The 16,701-nt window shown below is 39.8% G+C and overlaps 1 protein-coding gene across 1 annotated transcript in view; it reads right to left on the bottom strand.

Moving 5' to 3' along the window:
• Positions 1–16,701, bottom strand: part of LOC126198939 (WD repeat-containing protein 81-like) — a 302,041-nt gene that overhangs the window by 153,035 nt on the left and 132,305 nt on the right. Inside the window, exons 9-11 of the mRNA XM_049935579.1 lie at positions 12,541–12,974; positions 3,080–3,234; positions 1,763–1,906 (exon numbers count right to left, since the gene is read on the bottom strand). Of these exons, the coding sequence (XP_049791536.1) occupies positions 1,763–1,906; positions 3,080–3,234; positions 12,541–12,974 (733 nt within the window). The remainder of the gene's footprint in view (positions 1–1,762; positions 1,907–3,079; positions 3,235–12,540; positions 12,975–16,701) is intronic.

Here is a 16,701-nt window from a genome sequence, read left to right on the forward strand (position 1 = left end):
GAAATCACTGCGGATTTCAATATCCTGAGATTCACAGTGTCAAGAGTGTGCTGAGAATACCAAATTTCAGGCATTACTTATTACCATGGACAACACAGTGGCCAACAGCCTTCACATTACGATTGAGAGCAGAGGCATTTGCATAGTGTCAGTGCTACCAGACAAGCAATGTTGCATGAAATAACTGCAGGAACCAATGAGGGAGATACGATGAATGTGTGTGTTAGGACAGTGCAGCAAAATCTGATGTTAATGGGCTGTGGCAGCAGACAACCAACACGAGTGCCTTTGCTAACAGTACGAAATTGCCTGCAGCATCTCTCCTGAGCTCATGAGCATATCAGTTGGATCCTAGATGACTGGAAAAACATAGCCTGGTCAGAGGAGTTCCAATTTCAGTTGGCAAGAGCTGATGTTACAGTTTGAGTGTAGTGCAGACCTCACGAACCTCTGGACCCACGATGTCAACAAGGCACTGTGCAACCTGATGGTGGCTTCATAATGATGTGGTCTGCGTTTACATGGAATGGACTGGATCCTCTGGTCCAACTAAACATACCATTGACTGGAAATGGTTACATTCGGCTACCTGGAGAACATTTACAACCATTCATGAACTTCATAATCTTAAAGAATGGTGGAATTGTCACTTGGCTACAGTTTTTCAAAATTAGTTTGAAGGACATTCTGGACAATTTGAGTGAATAATTTGGTCACCCTGATCATCTGACATGAAACCCATTGAACATTTATAGGACACAACTGAGTGTTCAGTTTGTGCACAAAATCCTGCACCAGCAACCCTTTTGCAATTATGGACAGGTATACAAACAGCATAGCTCATTATTTCTGCAGAAGACTTCCAATACTTGTTGAGACCATGCCACATCATGTTACTGCATTATAATGGGTAAAAGGAGGCCTGACAAGATATTGGGCAGTATTCCATAACTTTTCTCACCTAAGTGTATGAACTGTGAAATCTACAACCCAAACCAGTGTCAGACCACAAAACCAGCAGTTTTGGGTTTAGTATCTAATCATTCCAAGGACTTTTTCTGTTGCTTACTGTTTCTTTCACCTCTGGCAATTATTTGATTATGTGAAACATGGTAAGTTTCTCCATGGTTTGGAGCAGACATTAAACTGTAGAGCACTCTGTAACTGGTTGGTGTAAGTCAGTTCACATGTTACAGGAATGCAAGGGTGTATTACATGCAATAGAGTCATTCTCAAACAGTGTGATGTTTAAAACAATCTCCAAATTGAGGGCAGTTTCGTTATTATTATTATTATCATTCCTATTCCTGTCCACAGTTCAGGAAGGAATTTCATATTCTGGTTAAAAGTTTTTAACAGACTTCCAGGAGACATCAGCAAGAAAATTTCTGAATATTTGACATTAAAATAAAAGAATACCATATCAGCTATATCTCCTATAATTTACCAGTGTATTTGGGCTCAGCTATTTGTTCCTTATAAGTGAAAAACAAAGTCATATGGCATGACTGGCTGGGAGCCAATTAGAACAAACACCAACTGATGTCGAGAAACATTTGGCCACATACTACAAATAATTCATCTGTCAAAATTGTGATATGCAAGCAGTCTGCATGTCTGCACAAAAGTTCATGTTTATTGACACTAAAACACATTTTGTTAGCAATCTACAGAACAAATAACTGACTAATAGTTCAGCAATAAGGAAAATGTATCAGTATTTTCACAGACTATTAAAATGTAGAATACTAGAGGGGTATACCTTGAAAATTTATTTCTAGGGAGCCGTCATCATCAATAGCTGCAGGGTCAGGCAACTCCAAGTCAAGATGCTCCATGAGATGATACAAAGGAGTTTCTGGGTCATCAGGTGATGATTTTTCACCTGTTTCAAACACAAAGACCTCTGCAACAAATACGGGAAAGTAGATTATAATAAACAATCATTTTTAAACCAATGAAGTGGTTTTTTCCATGAACTAGGAAAAAAATGCTGTAATTAGGGCACAAAATTATATTACATGTTACGTGTGTTACATATTTAGCCACATTTCTATTTCAATTCCAGAGTTTATTTTTTATGAGCACCATCACATGATGTAACATGTGCAAGATGCATCTGTGAAGTTCAGTGAATGCTCTCAGAAAGTAAATAGAACAATAGTTACAAACAAAATACCTTTATTGGCCTTCAAAGTAATCACCATTAGCTACAACACACCTCTGGCATCAGTTGTAAGGCTGTCGAAAACTGTCAGAAAATGTTACTTATGGTATCACTCAGAGCACCATGACCACACACTTCGTTGGTTATCCCTGTACTTACAAGAGATGAGAGGTGGTACTCCTAATATGATCTGCAGATCATGTGACAGTCAATGGCATGGAGTTCATTGTTTTTTCCCACCTCACAAAAAGAGTCACCTGACAAAATCCACGTATGAGACAATGTTGATCACCTTTTTTGGCAGCAAGGACTTGGTGCTTAATGAATTTCTACAGGAGGTGGGGAAGATGGGGAGGCAGGAAGATGATGAAACCATACCACTGTCATTTGGTCTCCGGATAGCATTGGTAGCACCAGGTCTCATCTCCCGTATTGACATTGATATCCAATAACGTGGGACCACAGTGCTACAAATGATTCCAAAAAAAGCATTTGCTGACAGTTTTCAACAGCTTTACAACCCATGTAGTAGTCTGTTGTAGCTAATGGTGATTACTTTGAAGGCCAGTAAAGGTATTTTGTTTGCAACTCTTGTCATTTATTTTCTGAGACCATTTAATGAATTTTTCAGATTCACCTCATATATGACAATTTTAATTAATTTAAAAAGAAAAATAATAAATGAAGACTTTTGAATATAAAAAGAGGATATCCATATTTTACAGTCTTTAATCAATTATAGAACTGCTGAAACCTGACACCTAGATCGACACTGAACTGAATAAGTTGTAGTAAGATGCATAGCATGAGATGAAAAATTAACAAATGAATTGTAACATCAGACACTATAACAACTACTAACTAAGGAATTGTGTATCATTTGGCACACATAAGACACAAAATCAAAGATACCTGGTTCAGCACCATTTTGCACATCTTTCTCTGTTTCTCCTGTCTGCTCAACATTGTCACCACTTGATGGCTTAGATTTTTCAGAGTCACCTGAAGAGTCTTCATCCAATGGAGAAAGCACACCCATTATAGTACTGTCCTCAAAATCACAGCCTCTAGGAAAGAAATTTGGCAGTTTTCAACACTACTTAGGTGTAAATTTTCTATAAATAATTTACTCATCTGTTTTTTGAGAAACAGAGAACAGCAGAAAACCTTCATAGGATGTTAATTGAGTAAGTGATATATTATCCAAAATAAACAGAATAGACTATACTGGCAGCACATTGCCTATGATGATTTTAATATTAGTAGTAATTTTGTTAATGCAGTCAATATTTATGTTTAGAGCTAAGGATAAATAAGTATTTCCTCGCTATTCAGAAATGCTTTCCACATAAAACTGCCCTGTTGCTATTTAGACATCAAAATAAGTGCTACACTTTTATCATCACTGTACATTTAATTGAAAAGGTTCCCTTTATAGCTCCATACATTAAAGTTTCCTTCAACTCCATCCACTCCATTCATGGATGGAGGAGCAAAATTTGTGGCAACAGTTCATCAATTACAGACAGCTCACTACTCAACTGCCTTTCACCAAGTAAGATGACACACTGGTTTACAAACACAAGATTCACTCTTGGCAGTGGAAATTCACAACCCCCTCCAGTCACACAACTTTCGGTTTTCTCACACAAGGGAAAATCCAAGATGGAAAGGATAGCTGCTACTCACCATGTAGTGCAGATGATGAGTTGCAGATAGGCACAACAAAAAGACTGTCGGAAAGTGAGCTTTCCGACAATCTTTTTGCCGTGCCTATCTGCAACTTGGCACCTCTGCAATATGGTGAGTAGTATCTATCCTTTTCATAAATTTGGGATTTCTGTTGTTTTCCTAAACAACTCATGATGAATGTTGGGATGACTTCTTTGAAAAGGACTTATTTCCACATTCTCGTACATCTGAGCATGTGTTACTTTTCCAATGACCTCACTGATGATGATTCATCAAACCCTGAACTCCTTTCTGGCAAGGATTCTGGAATTCTAACTTCATCCTTTCTGTCCACATATTTAATCTTTGGATTTGAAGAGAATTATATGGATTAATAAGAAATGAATTGTGGCAGTCTCTCTAACAGTGGTAGACAGAAAAATTAATTGGATTACAATAAAACATCTTTTTAGCCACTATACAGAAATACAAGCACCCCAGATCACCATCTACAACTTAAAATGCTTTCTTGAAGCATACTTTTTTTATTCTTTAATGAACTTCGTCACAGTAATTCTGGGATATTTTATTAATTGTGTCATTCGTATTACATAATAGTGCAAATCTCTAGTATTTGCATTCCTACAGTGAGGTATGCCGGGGGCTGAAAAGTATTTGCATTCCTACAGAGAGATGTGTAAGAGGCTGAAAAACAATCAGATCCTATCAGTGGCTGAGGAATATATATATTCTATTTTATGATTTTTTTCAAAATTTTTTAGTAGGCTTTCACAAGATATCAAGCACCTTTACTCAAATGTGAGTCAAATTCTGGTTTTTCAACTTTTCCATGGCACTTTTTTTTATGAGGCCAACAAGCCTGTGACCATGAGTGCTGACTGCCTTTGTAAACATCACTGCCATCTTTCTATCACTTCAGACAAGACACCACTCAGGACATCTGCATACATCTCTAGCATTGAAGAGGTAATCACATACTTTGGATTGATTTTGACAGATATGCTGATGGGGTCACCCCTGAAATGTGTAATGAAATGATAAATAAAAATTATATTGATGGAAAAACCAGGTTGGAATGATGACAATATTATGAAAAGGGTAGATTGCTACTCACCGTATAGCGGAGATGCTGAGTCACAGACAGGCAAAAAAAAAAAAAAAAAAAAAAAAAAAAAAAAAAAAAAAAGTCTACTAGACATGTAAGCTTTCGGCCAGAAGGGCCTCATCTGAAATAGACAACATCCACACACACATTCACACAAACACAGCTCACACACTCATGACCACTGTCTCTGGCAGCTGAAGCCAGACTACAAGCAACTGCACATGATGGGAGAAGCAATCTGGGTGGTGGGAGTAAGGAGGAGTCTGGGGTGGGAAGAGGGAGGGGGAGGGAGAGCAGGATATGGGTGAGGAATGGTAGAATGCTGTTTGTGGGAGCATACGGGGACTGGAGCAACTGAACCACATTCTCCATAAGGGTTTTGTCTACCTCTCGTCATGCCCTGAAATGTGGAATATCCAATCCACCCCTGCCACAGGGGTATTTCACCACCCAATGAACCTAAGCAATATCCTTGTCCATCCCTACGCTAACTCTGCTCCCAACTCCTTCCCTCATGGCTCATATCCCTGTAACAGACCTACTTGCAAGACCTGTCCAATACATCCTACCACCACCACCTACTTCAGTCTGGTCACAAGCATCACCTATCCCATCAAAGGTAGGGCTACCTATGAAACCAGTCACGTGATCTACAAGCTAAGGTGCAACCACTGTGCCTCGTTCTACATGGGCATGACAACTAAGAAGCTGTCTGTCCACAAACTGTGGCCAAGAAACAGCTGGACCAACCAGCTTCCCATCACAATGTTCTTCCTGTTAATGACTGCTTAACAGCCTGTGCCATCTGGAGCCTTACTATCAACACCAGCATTTCTGAGTTGCGCAGATGGGAACTGTCCCTACAATTTATCCTACAATCCCGTAACCCTCCAGGCCTCAACATTCGTTAGTCACTGTCCTTCACCCACCTATCCCTTCGTTTCCACTCCACAGCCTTCTTTTCCACAAGCACACTTGCAGTCTTTTTATTTCTCTCCTTTTCCAGCTCCAACCTGCCCTCCGTCTAACCTCCTGACTGAACCTAACTGCCCTACCCTCTCTCCACCTCGTCCCCGAACGCTCCCACAAACAGCAATTTACTGGTCCCCACCTGTACCCAGCTCTCCTCCCCCTCCCTGTCCCAGTCTCCTCCTTAACCCCACTACCCAGATTGCTTCTTCCTTCATGTGCTGTTGCTTCCAGTCTGGCCTAGACAGCCAGAAACAGTGGTCGTGCGTGCGTGCGTGCGTGCGTGTGTGTGTGTGTGTGTGTTTCAGAAGAAGGCTTCTGGGTGAAAGCTTACATGTTCAGTAGTAATTTTGTTGTGCCTGTCTGCGACTAACATCTCCACAATATGGTGAGTAGCAGTCTATCCTTTTTGTGACTTTGTCAATTATATTGGTGGCCAAGACAAATATATTACCATTCACTGCCATATGTTATTTCAACAAGATACAGAAGCTGTACGCTTCAGCCGTATTTGAGAAAATAAATAAAACTATTTAAAAACAATATTTTTCATATCATTCCACTAAAAGATCTGATGCTGTCATTTATCTTCCTTGGAACTTAACATATGTAATTGATTCACTTTAAGATGTTACAGAACCAGGTTTAATAATAAATTACATTCATTTAGCAACTTTTCATTACGCTTTACGCAATACTTTCCTGTAGCTCTTACTCCAGGTAGTGTCTAGAGGTCTCAATTGAATCCATGTCCTTAGGAACTATTTCTTTCTTTCCTTGCCTTAGATAAACTCACTTGTATATGTTACTGTGACTATTCAGTCACAATTATCCAAGAAATTACTTCTGCATGTTGATCAGTCTTTAAACAACAAAATTTCAATAAGTTTCTCACAAGAGCTTTATATTCCTCTGGAAATGTTACTGAAGGGATCAAGGCGAAGTTGAAAATCTGTGCTAAATGGCGTACCAAAATCCTACCAACAAATTATCAACAAAATTTTACCAGTTGAATTTACAGTTGACCAACAAAACTTCTGGTATTTTCTGTTAGTTGTCAGAATATTAAAGATTAACAGGCTGTACATTTCTATATCAGCTGCAGTAGCACAACAGTCAGCATTCAACAAGGTGCTTTGACAGAGACTTTAATCTGTTTTTGATTAATTAGTTACAACTTCCTTTTTCCCTTAGTGCAGAAAGAATTTTCAGTCAAGCTTCACCCGCAAAAGTATTTATTTCTTTTCTGTGATTCCAAATTATTTTCTTGACACTGATAATACATTACACAGGCAAACTGTTTCGCCTTTCACATTCTCAGTGATGAAAGATAATGTTTATTCTGCACCCAAAACTCTAAATGAAAGCAAAAGACTTATTAGCATGGCAGACAAGCACCTCTAATCCATCACACAGAGATTCCCATCCCACTTCCTGGAATACCTCAAATTCACCCCCCGCCCCCCTCTCCCAACTGGAACCTTCATTGTCACAACTGATGTGACACTGCTCTACACAAACATCACAATACATAGAGATTCTCATCTCTAGAACACATTTGAAAGTTTTTTTAAAATGCTGTTCATTGTCACCTTAGCGAACTTCTTTCTTACACATAACTACTGCACCTCTGAGTGCCAGATCTATATGCAAATCAGAGGGACAACTATGGGAACTAGGATGGGCGTGTTGTGCATTAAAGTTTTCACGAGTTACATGGAAGAGGTATTCCACAAGACCAAAAAGCTAGCTGCTGGAAATGGTACAGATTTAATGATAACATCTATGTTGTCTGGACTACAGTGAAGAACAACTACTCCATTTTCTACAACAGCTTCACTCCTTTTTCCAAATCAGCTTCAACAAGTTCTTTTTCCAAATCCAGAGCTACCTTCTTTGAGGATGACCATTTCAATGAACATCACAACCAAACCTCAGTTCCTATAAAACCAACCAATAAATAACAACAACTACACTTCGACAGTTGGTGCCCTTTACATATAATACTCCTCTTCCTACAAAAGAGACATTCATGGCAAACCTATCACCTCCACCAATAAATTCCCCAACAGCTACACTAACAACATCCCCTAGACTTTTCTCTCTTGCAAATACTCCACAGAATTTCAAATCAAACACTTTTAATCCAGTAATACACAAGCCTTTAATGCCTCAATACATTACTCTGACACGTCTAAGACTGTCTCAGTACAAGCTCTGAAATGACATCATCTCTTCCTGATATCCTCCCTACACCACCTACCACCTTACACTGCACTCTAAGCCTCTGCAACATTCTTGTCAAATCTACTCCTAGGTTCCTATGCCTATAATTGTTCCTACTGTAAAACCTATCCCACGCACCCAACCAGTACCATTTACTCCAGCTGTATCATGGGTAAACCACTAAAGTCAGAGAAACATGTGACACTACATGTGATGTTTACCAAGTAACATACTTTCAGGGCACAGAGTTTTATGTACAGAGGAGCACCACCAAACATCTGAGTGCATAGGTGGATCCAGAAGAACTGTCCTCTTTGAGGATAACCAGTACCCAATACCGGAAAATGCAATAAAGAATGACTGAACGGACACAAGTGCATGCTAAAACACATGATCTATTTAGATTCTTCAACCAGCAATCTTCCCCATGAACCATGGACCTTGCCATTGGTGGGGAGGCTTGCGTGCCTCAGCAATACAGATGCCCGTACCATAGGTGCAACCACAACAGAGGGGTATCTGTTGAGAGGCCAGGCAAATGTGTGGTTCCTGAAGAGGGGCAGCAGCCTTTTCAGCAGTTGCAGGGGTAACAGTCTGGATGATTGACTGATCTGGCCTTGTAACATTAACCAAAACGGCCTTGCTGTGCTGGTACTGCGAACGGCTGAAAGCAAGGGGAAACTACAGCCGTAATTATTCCCGAGGACATGCAGCTTTACATGCAGCTTTACTGTATGATTAAATGATGATGGCGTCCTCTTGGGTAAAATATTCCGGAGGTAAAATAGTCCCCCATTCGGATCTCCGGGCGGGGACTACTCATGAGGACGTCGTTATCAGGAAAAAGAAAACTGGCGTTCTACGGATCGGAGCGTGGAATGTCAGATCCCTTAACGGGGCAGGTAGATTAGAAAATTTAAAAAGGGAAATGGATAGGTTAAAGTTAGATATAGTGGGAATTAGTGAAGTTTGGTGGCAAGAGGAACAAGACTTTTGGTCAGGTGAGTACAGGGTTATAAACACAAAATCAAATTTGATAGTCATAAGTGACTGGAATTCGAGAGTAGGAAAAGGGAGAGAAGGAAACATAGTAGGTGAATATGGATTGGGGCTAAGAAATGAAAGAGGAAGCCGCCTGGTAGTTTTTTTGCACAGAGCATAACTTTATCATAGCTAACATTTGGTTCAAGAATCATGAAAGAAGGTTGTATACATGGAAGAATCCTGGAGATACTGGAAGGTATCAGATAGATTATATAATGGTAAGACAGAGATTTAGGAACCAGGTTTTAAATTGTAAGACATTTCCAGGGGCAGATGTGGACTCTGACCACAATCTATTGGTTATGAACTGTAGATTAAAACTGAAGAAACTGCAAAAAGGTGGGAATTTAAGGAGATGGGACGTGGATAAACTGACTAAACCAGAGGTTGTACAGAGTTTCAGGGAAAGCATAAGGGAACAATTGACAGGAATGGGGGAAAGAAATACAGTAGAAGAAGAATGGGTAGCTCTGAGGGATGAAGTAGTGAAGGCAGCAGAGGATCAAGTAGGTAAAAAGACGAGGGCTAGTAGAACTCCTTGGGTAACAGAAGAAATATTGAACTTAATAAATGTAAGGAGAAAATATAAAAATGCAGTAAATGAAGCAGGCAAAAAGGAATACAGACTTCTCAAAAATGAGATCGAGAGGAAGTGCAAAATGGCTAAGCAGGGATGGCTAGAGGACAAATGTAAGGATGTAGAGGCTTATGTCACTAGGGGTAAGATAGATACTGCCTAAAGGAAAATTAAAGAGACCTTTGGAGAAAAGAGAACCACTTGTATGAATATCAAGAGCTCAGATGGAAACCCAGTTCTAAGCAAAGAAGGGAAAGCAGAAAGGTGGAAGGAGTATATAGAGGATCTATACAAGGGCGGTGTACTTGAGGACAATATTATGGAAATGGAAGAGGATGTAGATGAAGATGAAATGGGAGATACGATACTGCGTGAAGAGTTTGACAGAGCACTGAAAGACCCGAGTCAAAACAAGGCCCCGGGAGTAGACAACATTCCATTAGAACTACTGATGGTCTTGGGAGAGCTAGTCCTGACAAAAGTCACAGCTGCAAAATACTAACGCGAATTCTTTACAGACGAATGGAAAAACTGGTAGAAGCCGACCTCGGGGAAGATCAGTTTGGATTCCGTAGAAATGTTGGAACACGTGAGGCAATACTGACCTTACAACTTATCTTAGAAGAAAGATTAAGGAAAGGCAAACCTACGTTTCTAGCATTTGTAGACTTAGAGAAAGCTTTTGACAATGTTGACTGGAGTATTCTCTTTCAAATTCTAAAGGTGGCAGGGGTAAAATACAGGGAGCGAAAGGCTATTTACAATTTGTACAGAAAGCAGATGGCAGTTATAAGAGTGGGACATGAAAGGGAAGCAGTGGTTGGGAAGGGAGTGAGACAGGGTTGCAGCCTCTCCCCGGTGTTATTCAATCTGTATATTGAGCAAGCAGTAAAGGAAACAAAAGAAAATTTCGGAATAGGTATTAAAATCCATGGAGAAGAAATAAAAACTTTGAGGTTCGCCGATTACATTGTAATTCTATCAGAGACAGCAAAGGACTTGGAAGAGCAGTTGAACGGAATGGGCAGAGTCTTTAAAGGAGGATATATGATGAACATCAACAAAAGCAAAACGAGGATAATGGAATGTAGTCGAATAAAGTCGGGTGATGCCGAGGGAATTAGATTAGGAAATGAGACACTTAAAGTAGTAAAGGAGTTTTGCTATTTGGGGAACAAAATAACTGATGATGGTCGAAGTAGAGAAGACATAAAATGTAGACTGGCAATGGCAAGGAAAGCGTTTCTGAAGAAGAGAAATTTGTTAACATCGAGTATAGATTTGAGTGTCAGGAAGTCGTTTCTGAAAGTATTTGTATGGAGTGTAGCCATGTATGGAAGTGAAACATGGACGATAAATAGTTTGGACAAGAAGAGAATAGAAGCTTTCGAAATGTGGTGCTACAGAAGAATGCTGAAGATTAGGTGGGTAGATCACATAACTAATGATGAAGTATTGAATAGAATTGGGGAGAAGAGGAGTATGTGGCACAACTTGACAAAAAGGAGGGACCGGTTAGTAGGACATGTTCTGAGGCATCAAGGGATCACAAATTTAGCATTGGAGGGCAGCATGGATGGTAAAAATCGTAGAGGGAGACCAAGAGATGAATACACTAAGCAGATTGAGAAGGATGTGGGTTGCAGTAAGTACTGGGAGATGAGGAAGCTTGCACAGGTTAGGGTAGCATGGAGAGCTGCATCAAACCAGTCTCAGGAGTGAAGACCACAACAACAAACAACCAGCAATAGTTTCCCTGAACTCCTAGAGTTGAGAACTTGCTGTCCAACATATTGTTTTTTCTTGCCACCCTCCAGACTCCACCTCTTTTAAAAATAACATCATCCCCTTTCTTTTCTTTTAATTAATTGTGGAATCAATTTCTCAATTGCTTTTTATTTTCATTTCTCTATCTTTCTCTCTTGTCCTTTTAGGTGTATTTCCATATTCTTTTCCACAATCCTCCAAGTTTCAATTTTACTGTTCATTTCACTTCTAGTTTCTCTTTTCATTAACACATCTTTATTTCTGACCCTGTCCTTCTGTCATCTATGAACTGAATCCAGCACAGTGCTTACCAATGCACCATCTTCTATCTCCTATTCTTCCTCGTGTCTTTCCTTTCATTGTTATCCGCCCTGTCCTCAAAGGAAGTGGATCCCACTTATTCTGTAGCCTAAGTGACATGTCCCTCCTTTTTAACAATCCTCAACCTATTCCTCTTTTCTTCTAGAGAGAGGAACTAACAGTTCCAAAATGTAGAATAATTTTTTATACTTTTGTGTATGTTTATAAGCAGTAATTAGAACTTCAAATCTAGGAAGTAAGTAATGGCCAGGCGTTCTGGCACCTTGAAATTTTACTGTTTTCTCAAATTAGATTTCCTTTTGATAAAATCTTCCAGTTACCTAGCTCCAATGACTAAAAATGCTTGTTGTCTGCATGGAAAGCGGTAATGTTCATGCAAAACTGCAAGACAAGTAGCAGCAAATTGTAAAAAGGTGGCTGTTGTTACACACATACGTAACTATCTTCTTCAGAAAATACTCATGTATTTTTGTAAATATTGACTTACTTGAAAGAGAAAAACAGAGGCTACTTAATACAACAGAAAAAGCAACAACTTTTTTCCAAGAAATGGCTTTCATGCAAATAATAATAATTTACTCCCCCCCCCCCCCCCTCTCTCTCTTTTCAAGGTGCTGCATCGTGATGAGATCTATTGAATATGACAAATGAATGATGGAATTACACACTTACTTAAGAGAAGATGTTGCATTTCTAAGATCTGGACCCTGCTGAAAGGAGGCTCCATCACGGCTGTAGTAATCTCTGTAGCCTCCAACAGCTTCCACCAAAGGACTCACAAAATTCTCAAGGAACGTTTTGAGTCCTAGACGAACTATTAACTGCAGCAGAAAAATGTGATGGTATAGTTTAACATGTTTGCTGCTCTGCTCACTGTCATCTTCTGTGCCATTCTCATACAGTTTAAGAATTGATGACATCAGAAACTTAGCAGTATGCTTAGGCCCAAGATGTTTTGCAACAAGATCAAAAAGGTTCCAAGCTGCCAGCACTGATGTTTCTGGGTCTTCCATAAGTTCCTTGATGTATGGAAGAATTAATTCAAGACTTTCTTGCGAAACAGATGAAATTTCAGGAAGTAGAACTGTCAGTTCTTGTTTCATTACCTGCAATATATAAGTTAATTTAAACAAGATAAAATAATACATCATTATGAATGGAAAAAGCCAGTTACTTACTGCGAAGATGCCTTTTATGTAGCAACATAACAATCATGAATCATATAGCATACATTACTAAAACTTGAGAGTTTCACACATTGTGGAAGGGATAATAATTTCTGATTTGCAAGTGACATGGTCTAAAATACTGAACTTTTGCTTGGATGGAACACAGGCCAATACCAATTTGGTCAATTTGATTTAGGCCTGCAGTTACCTTAACTAAATTTAGGAAAGTAATGGTGTTCTTTCTTTAAGATCAATCACAGCAGTTATTTGCACTATTATCTTTGTCCATTTTATTAGAGCCTCATATTCAACAACCTCAACATTGGTCAAGAAGTAAATTTCTGACCACCACAAAAAGATACAGCAGCATCTAGGCTCATTGCTAAGTTAGTGCTGGTGTCAGAAGAAGCTTTTCAATTCACTGTGCAAGACAGTTGCTTGCAGAACTTCTGGCACATAGCTATGGAGCAACAACATATTTACAAACTGACTGATACTAATGTAATGTATTTTTGTAAAGATTATGTTAATGCTAGCTCTGGGCACAATTTCAAGAAATTTTCAATAAGTTAATAATTGTAATTTACAAGACTTTCTGTGATCACAATAAAAATCACAGAATGACATCACAGTAACATCTTTGCAAGTTACTTTATTGAGACATAAAAATGGGTTTTCTGTTGGCAGATTACTCTGAAGTGTCCTCCCAAGTTCCTCACAAAGGAAAACCATATACCATAATATTACAAGTATATGCTGATTTTACTACATTATGAAGGATTATATTTTAAGAGATTATTTTAGTTGCAAAAGATGAAAATTGCAAGACAAAATTAAAATTCTAATTGACTAAGAATATGAGCAAAAGATATTACTATGTAAATTAAAAGTAGAAATATGGGAAACATAAAGATTACATAGTTCAAAATGTCTCAGGCTTCAAAACTGGTGTTTCATGTGGGAACGATTTTAGAAGAAGCGGACAAATATAAAGGCACTGAAAGGGGAATCAGATTCGGCTGTGTTACCCAGAACTGTGTACCTGGACAGAAGTATAAGTAGTTGCTATCTTGCAGTCATCAAGTCAATCGACAATCTGTGTCGAAATGATAAAGACAGGGGGTATGAAACCCCATGAAAACACATGGCAATTACAGCTTCTCTGCTCCATTTAACGTGTTGTCAGCAACCAACATCACATCACTGCTTCAAGATGAATCCAACAGAAGGTGACCCAAGCACTGCTAGAGGCCACAGGTCGCATGGACCTATTCTCTTCCACAAGACACAGATCAAAAATAAGCCTGGCGGTATCCTAGTGCTAAGCGGTATTTAGGGTAATGATCAAGCCAGACCCCTCCAGTTTGCTCTGGGTGAGTTTTTCTTTGCCAGGCACCTAACTGGCCTTCAGCTACCAGAAGTATAATTGTTGTATTTCAAGACATGACTTATCTTATGTTTTGTTAAAATCCATGTCAGAGCAGATGTGCTCTTAATATTTATAAACAAGCTAGTTCAGACAATGTTTCATGGATATTTTTTCTGCTGCCACCAGTGAATTTATCAGTTGGTGATGAGTTTTTGTGTTCACATCAGTCTATGTGAGTGCTCTGATCCAGGTAGTTAGTGCTTTCCGGTAATGGGAAAAACCGAATGAAAATAATCGACTCATTCAGTTGTCGGTAATGGGAAAAACTGAATGAAAATAATCGACTCATTCAGTTGGAAAACAATCGGCTTATTCGGTTGTAGTTTTGTGCATCAGCTGAGTTAGTCATTCACTCTTCTGAGTGAAACTAGTCTGTGGGTGCAGCCGAATGAAAACAGTCAATTCAGTCAGCTGGACTATCATTCATTATTTTGAGTGAAATCAGTCTGTGGGAGCAACTAAATTAAAACAATTGTTCAGTTGGTTGGACTACTCATTCATTCTTTTGAATGAACCCAGTCAGTGGGAGCAACTGAATGAAAACAGTCCAGTCAGTTGGTTGTAGTTTTATGTGCCATTTGGATTTTTTTATTCATTTTTTTGGAGTGAAAGAAGTCTGTGGGAGCAACCAAATCAAAACAATCACAAAACTCTGTTTTGCTACAGCTCCATACATTACCTTATTTGGGAATATACCCTCCCTTTCAGTAATAGCATACCAATACAGGTGATATGAACATCTAATTTGCAATAAATCATTCCAAAATTGTTAATCATGATCTTAAATGTGTGTTAAATGATTAATGGAAAATCTCATGTTAAGATGTGAAACAAATACTAACAAAGAGATAGAGGGGCTGGCCAGTACTTACCTCAGCTCAGTACAGCCGATAGATTCACAAAACAGAACAGAATGTTGGTAGAGCAACACCTCCAACCTATCACCTGCAGACTCCCATCATACATCAAAGACACAAACCACTTCCTAGAACACCTCAAATCCATTCCCACTCCTCTCCCACCTGAAACCTTTCTTGTCACCATAGATGCTATATCCCTTTACACAAACATTGCACATACCCATGGTCTCTCTGCCCTTGAACACTACCTCTCCCAACGCCCACCCGAAGATCTTCCAAAAATCTCTTTCCTGATCACACTTACCAACTTCATCCTCACCCATAATTACTTCACTTTTGAAGGCCAGACATACAAACAAATCAGGGGAATGGCCATGGGAACCAGGATGGCTCCATCCTATGCCAAACTCTTCATGGGTCGCATGGAGGCGGCTTTCCTGAAGACCCAACAGCTGCTTCCCCTGGCCTGGTATAGGTTTATAGATGACATCTTTGTGGTCTGGACTCATGGTGAAGAAGCGCTCCTTAATTACCTCCATAACCTCAACTCCTTTTCGAATCTGAATTTCACCTGGTCCTTCTCCAAAACCCAAGCCATCTTCCTGGATGTTGACCATCTTGTTGAAGCTCACATCCACACCTCTGTCCACATCAAACCCACAAACAAACAACAGTACCTTCACTTTGATAGCTGCCATCCATTCCACATCAAACACTCCCTTCCCTACAGCCTAGGTATTTGTGGCAAATGTATCTGCTCCAGTGACGAATCCATCAACAGTTACACCAATAACATGACCAGTGCTTTCCTATCCCGCAACTATCCTGCAGACCTTGTCCACAAACAGATTTCCCGAGCAATACATTCCTCCCCGTCCAACAACAATGTTCCTACCCCAAGACCACACAGAAGCATCCCCCTTGTCACCCAATATTATCCTGGCCTCGAATACATCAACAAATTACTCCACCAGGGATATGACTTTCTCAAGTCAAGCCCTGAAATGAGATCATCCCTTGACAATATTCTCGCCACACCACCCAGAGTTGCCTTTCATTGCCCCCCTAACCTCCGTAACATCCTTGTCAAACCCTACAATATTCCCAGACCACCTTCTCTACCCAGCAGTTCCTACCCCTGTAACTGAACCCGTTGCAAAACCTGCCCCATGCATCCCCCCCCCCCCCCCAACCACCTACTCCAGTCCCACTACTGGTAAAACATACACAATGCAAGGCAGGGCCACATGTGAAACAACACATGCCATTTATCAGCTGACATGCCTGCACTGCACAGACTTTTAGATCGGTATGACGCCAACTAAACTGGCTGAGTGTATGAATGGGCACAGACAAGCTGTCCGCCTAGGAGATG

Source organism: Schistocerca nitens, chromosome 8 (assembly GCF_023898315.1).
Source record: "Schistocerca nitens isolate TAMUIC-IGC-003100 chromosome 8, iqSchNite1.1, whole genome shotgun sequence".
Lineage (NCBI taxonomy): Eukaryota > Metazoa > Arthropoda > Insecta > Orthoptera > Acrididae > Schistocerca > Schistocerca nitens.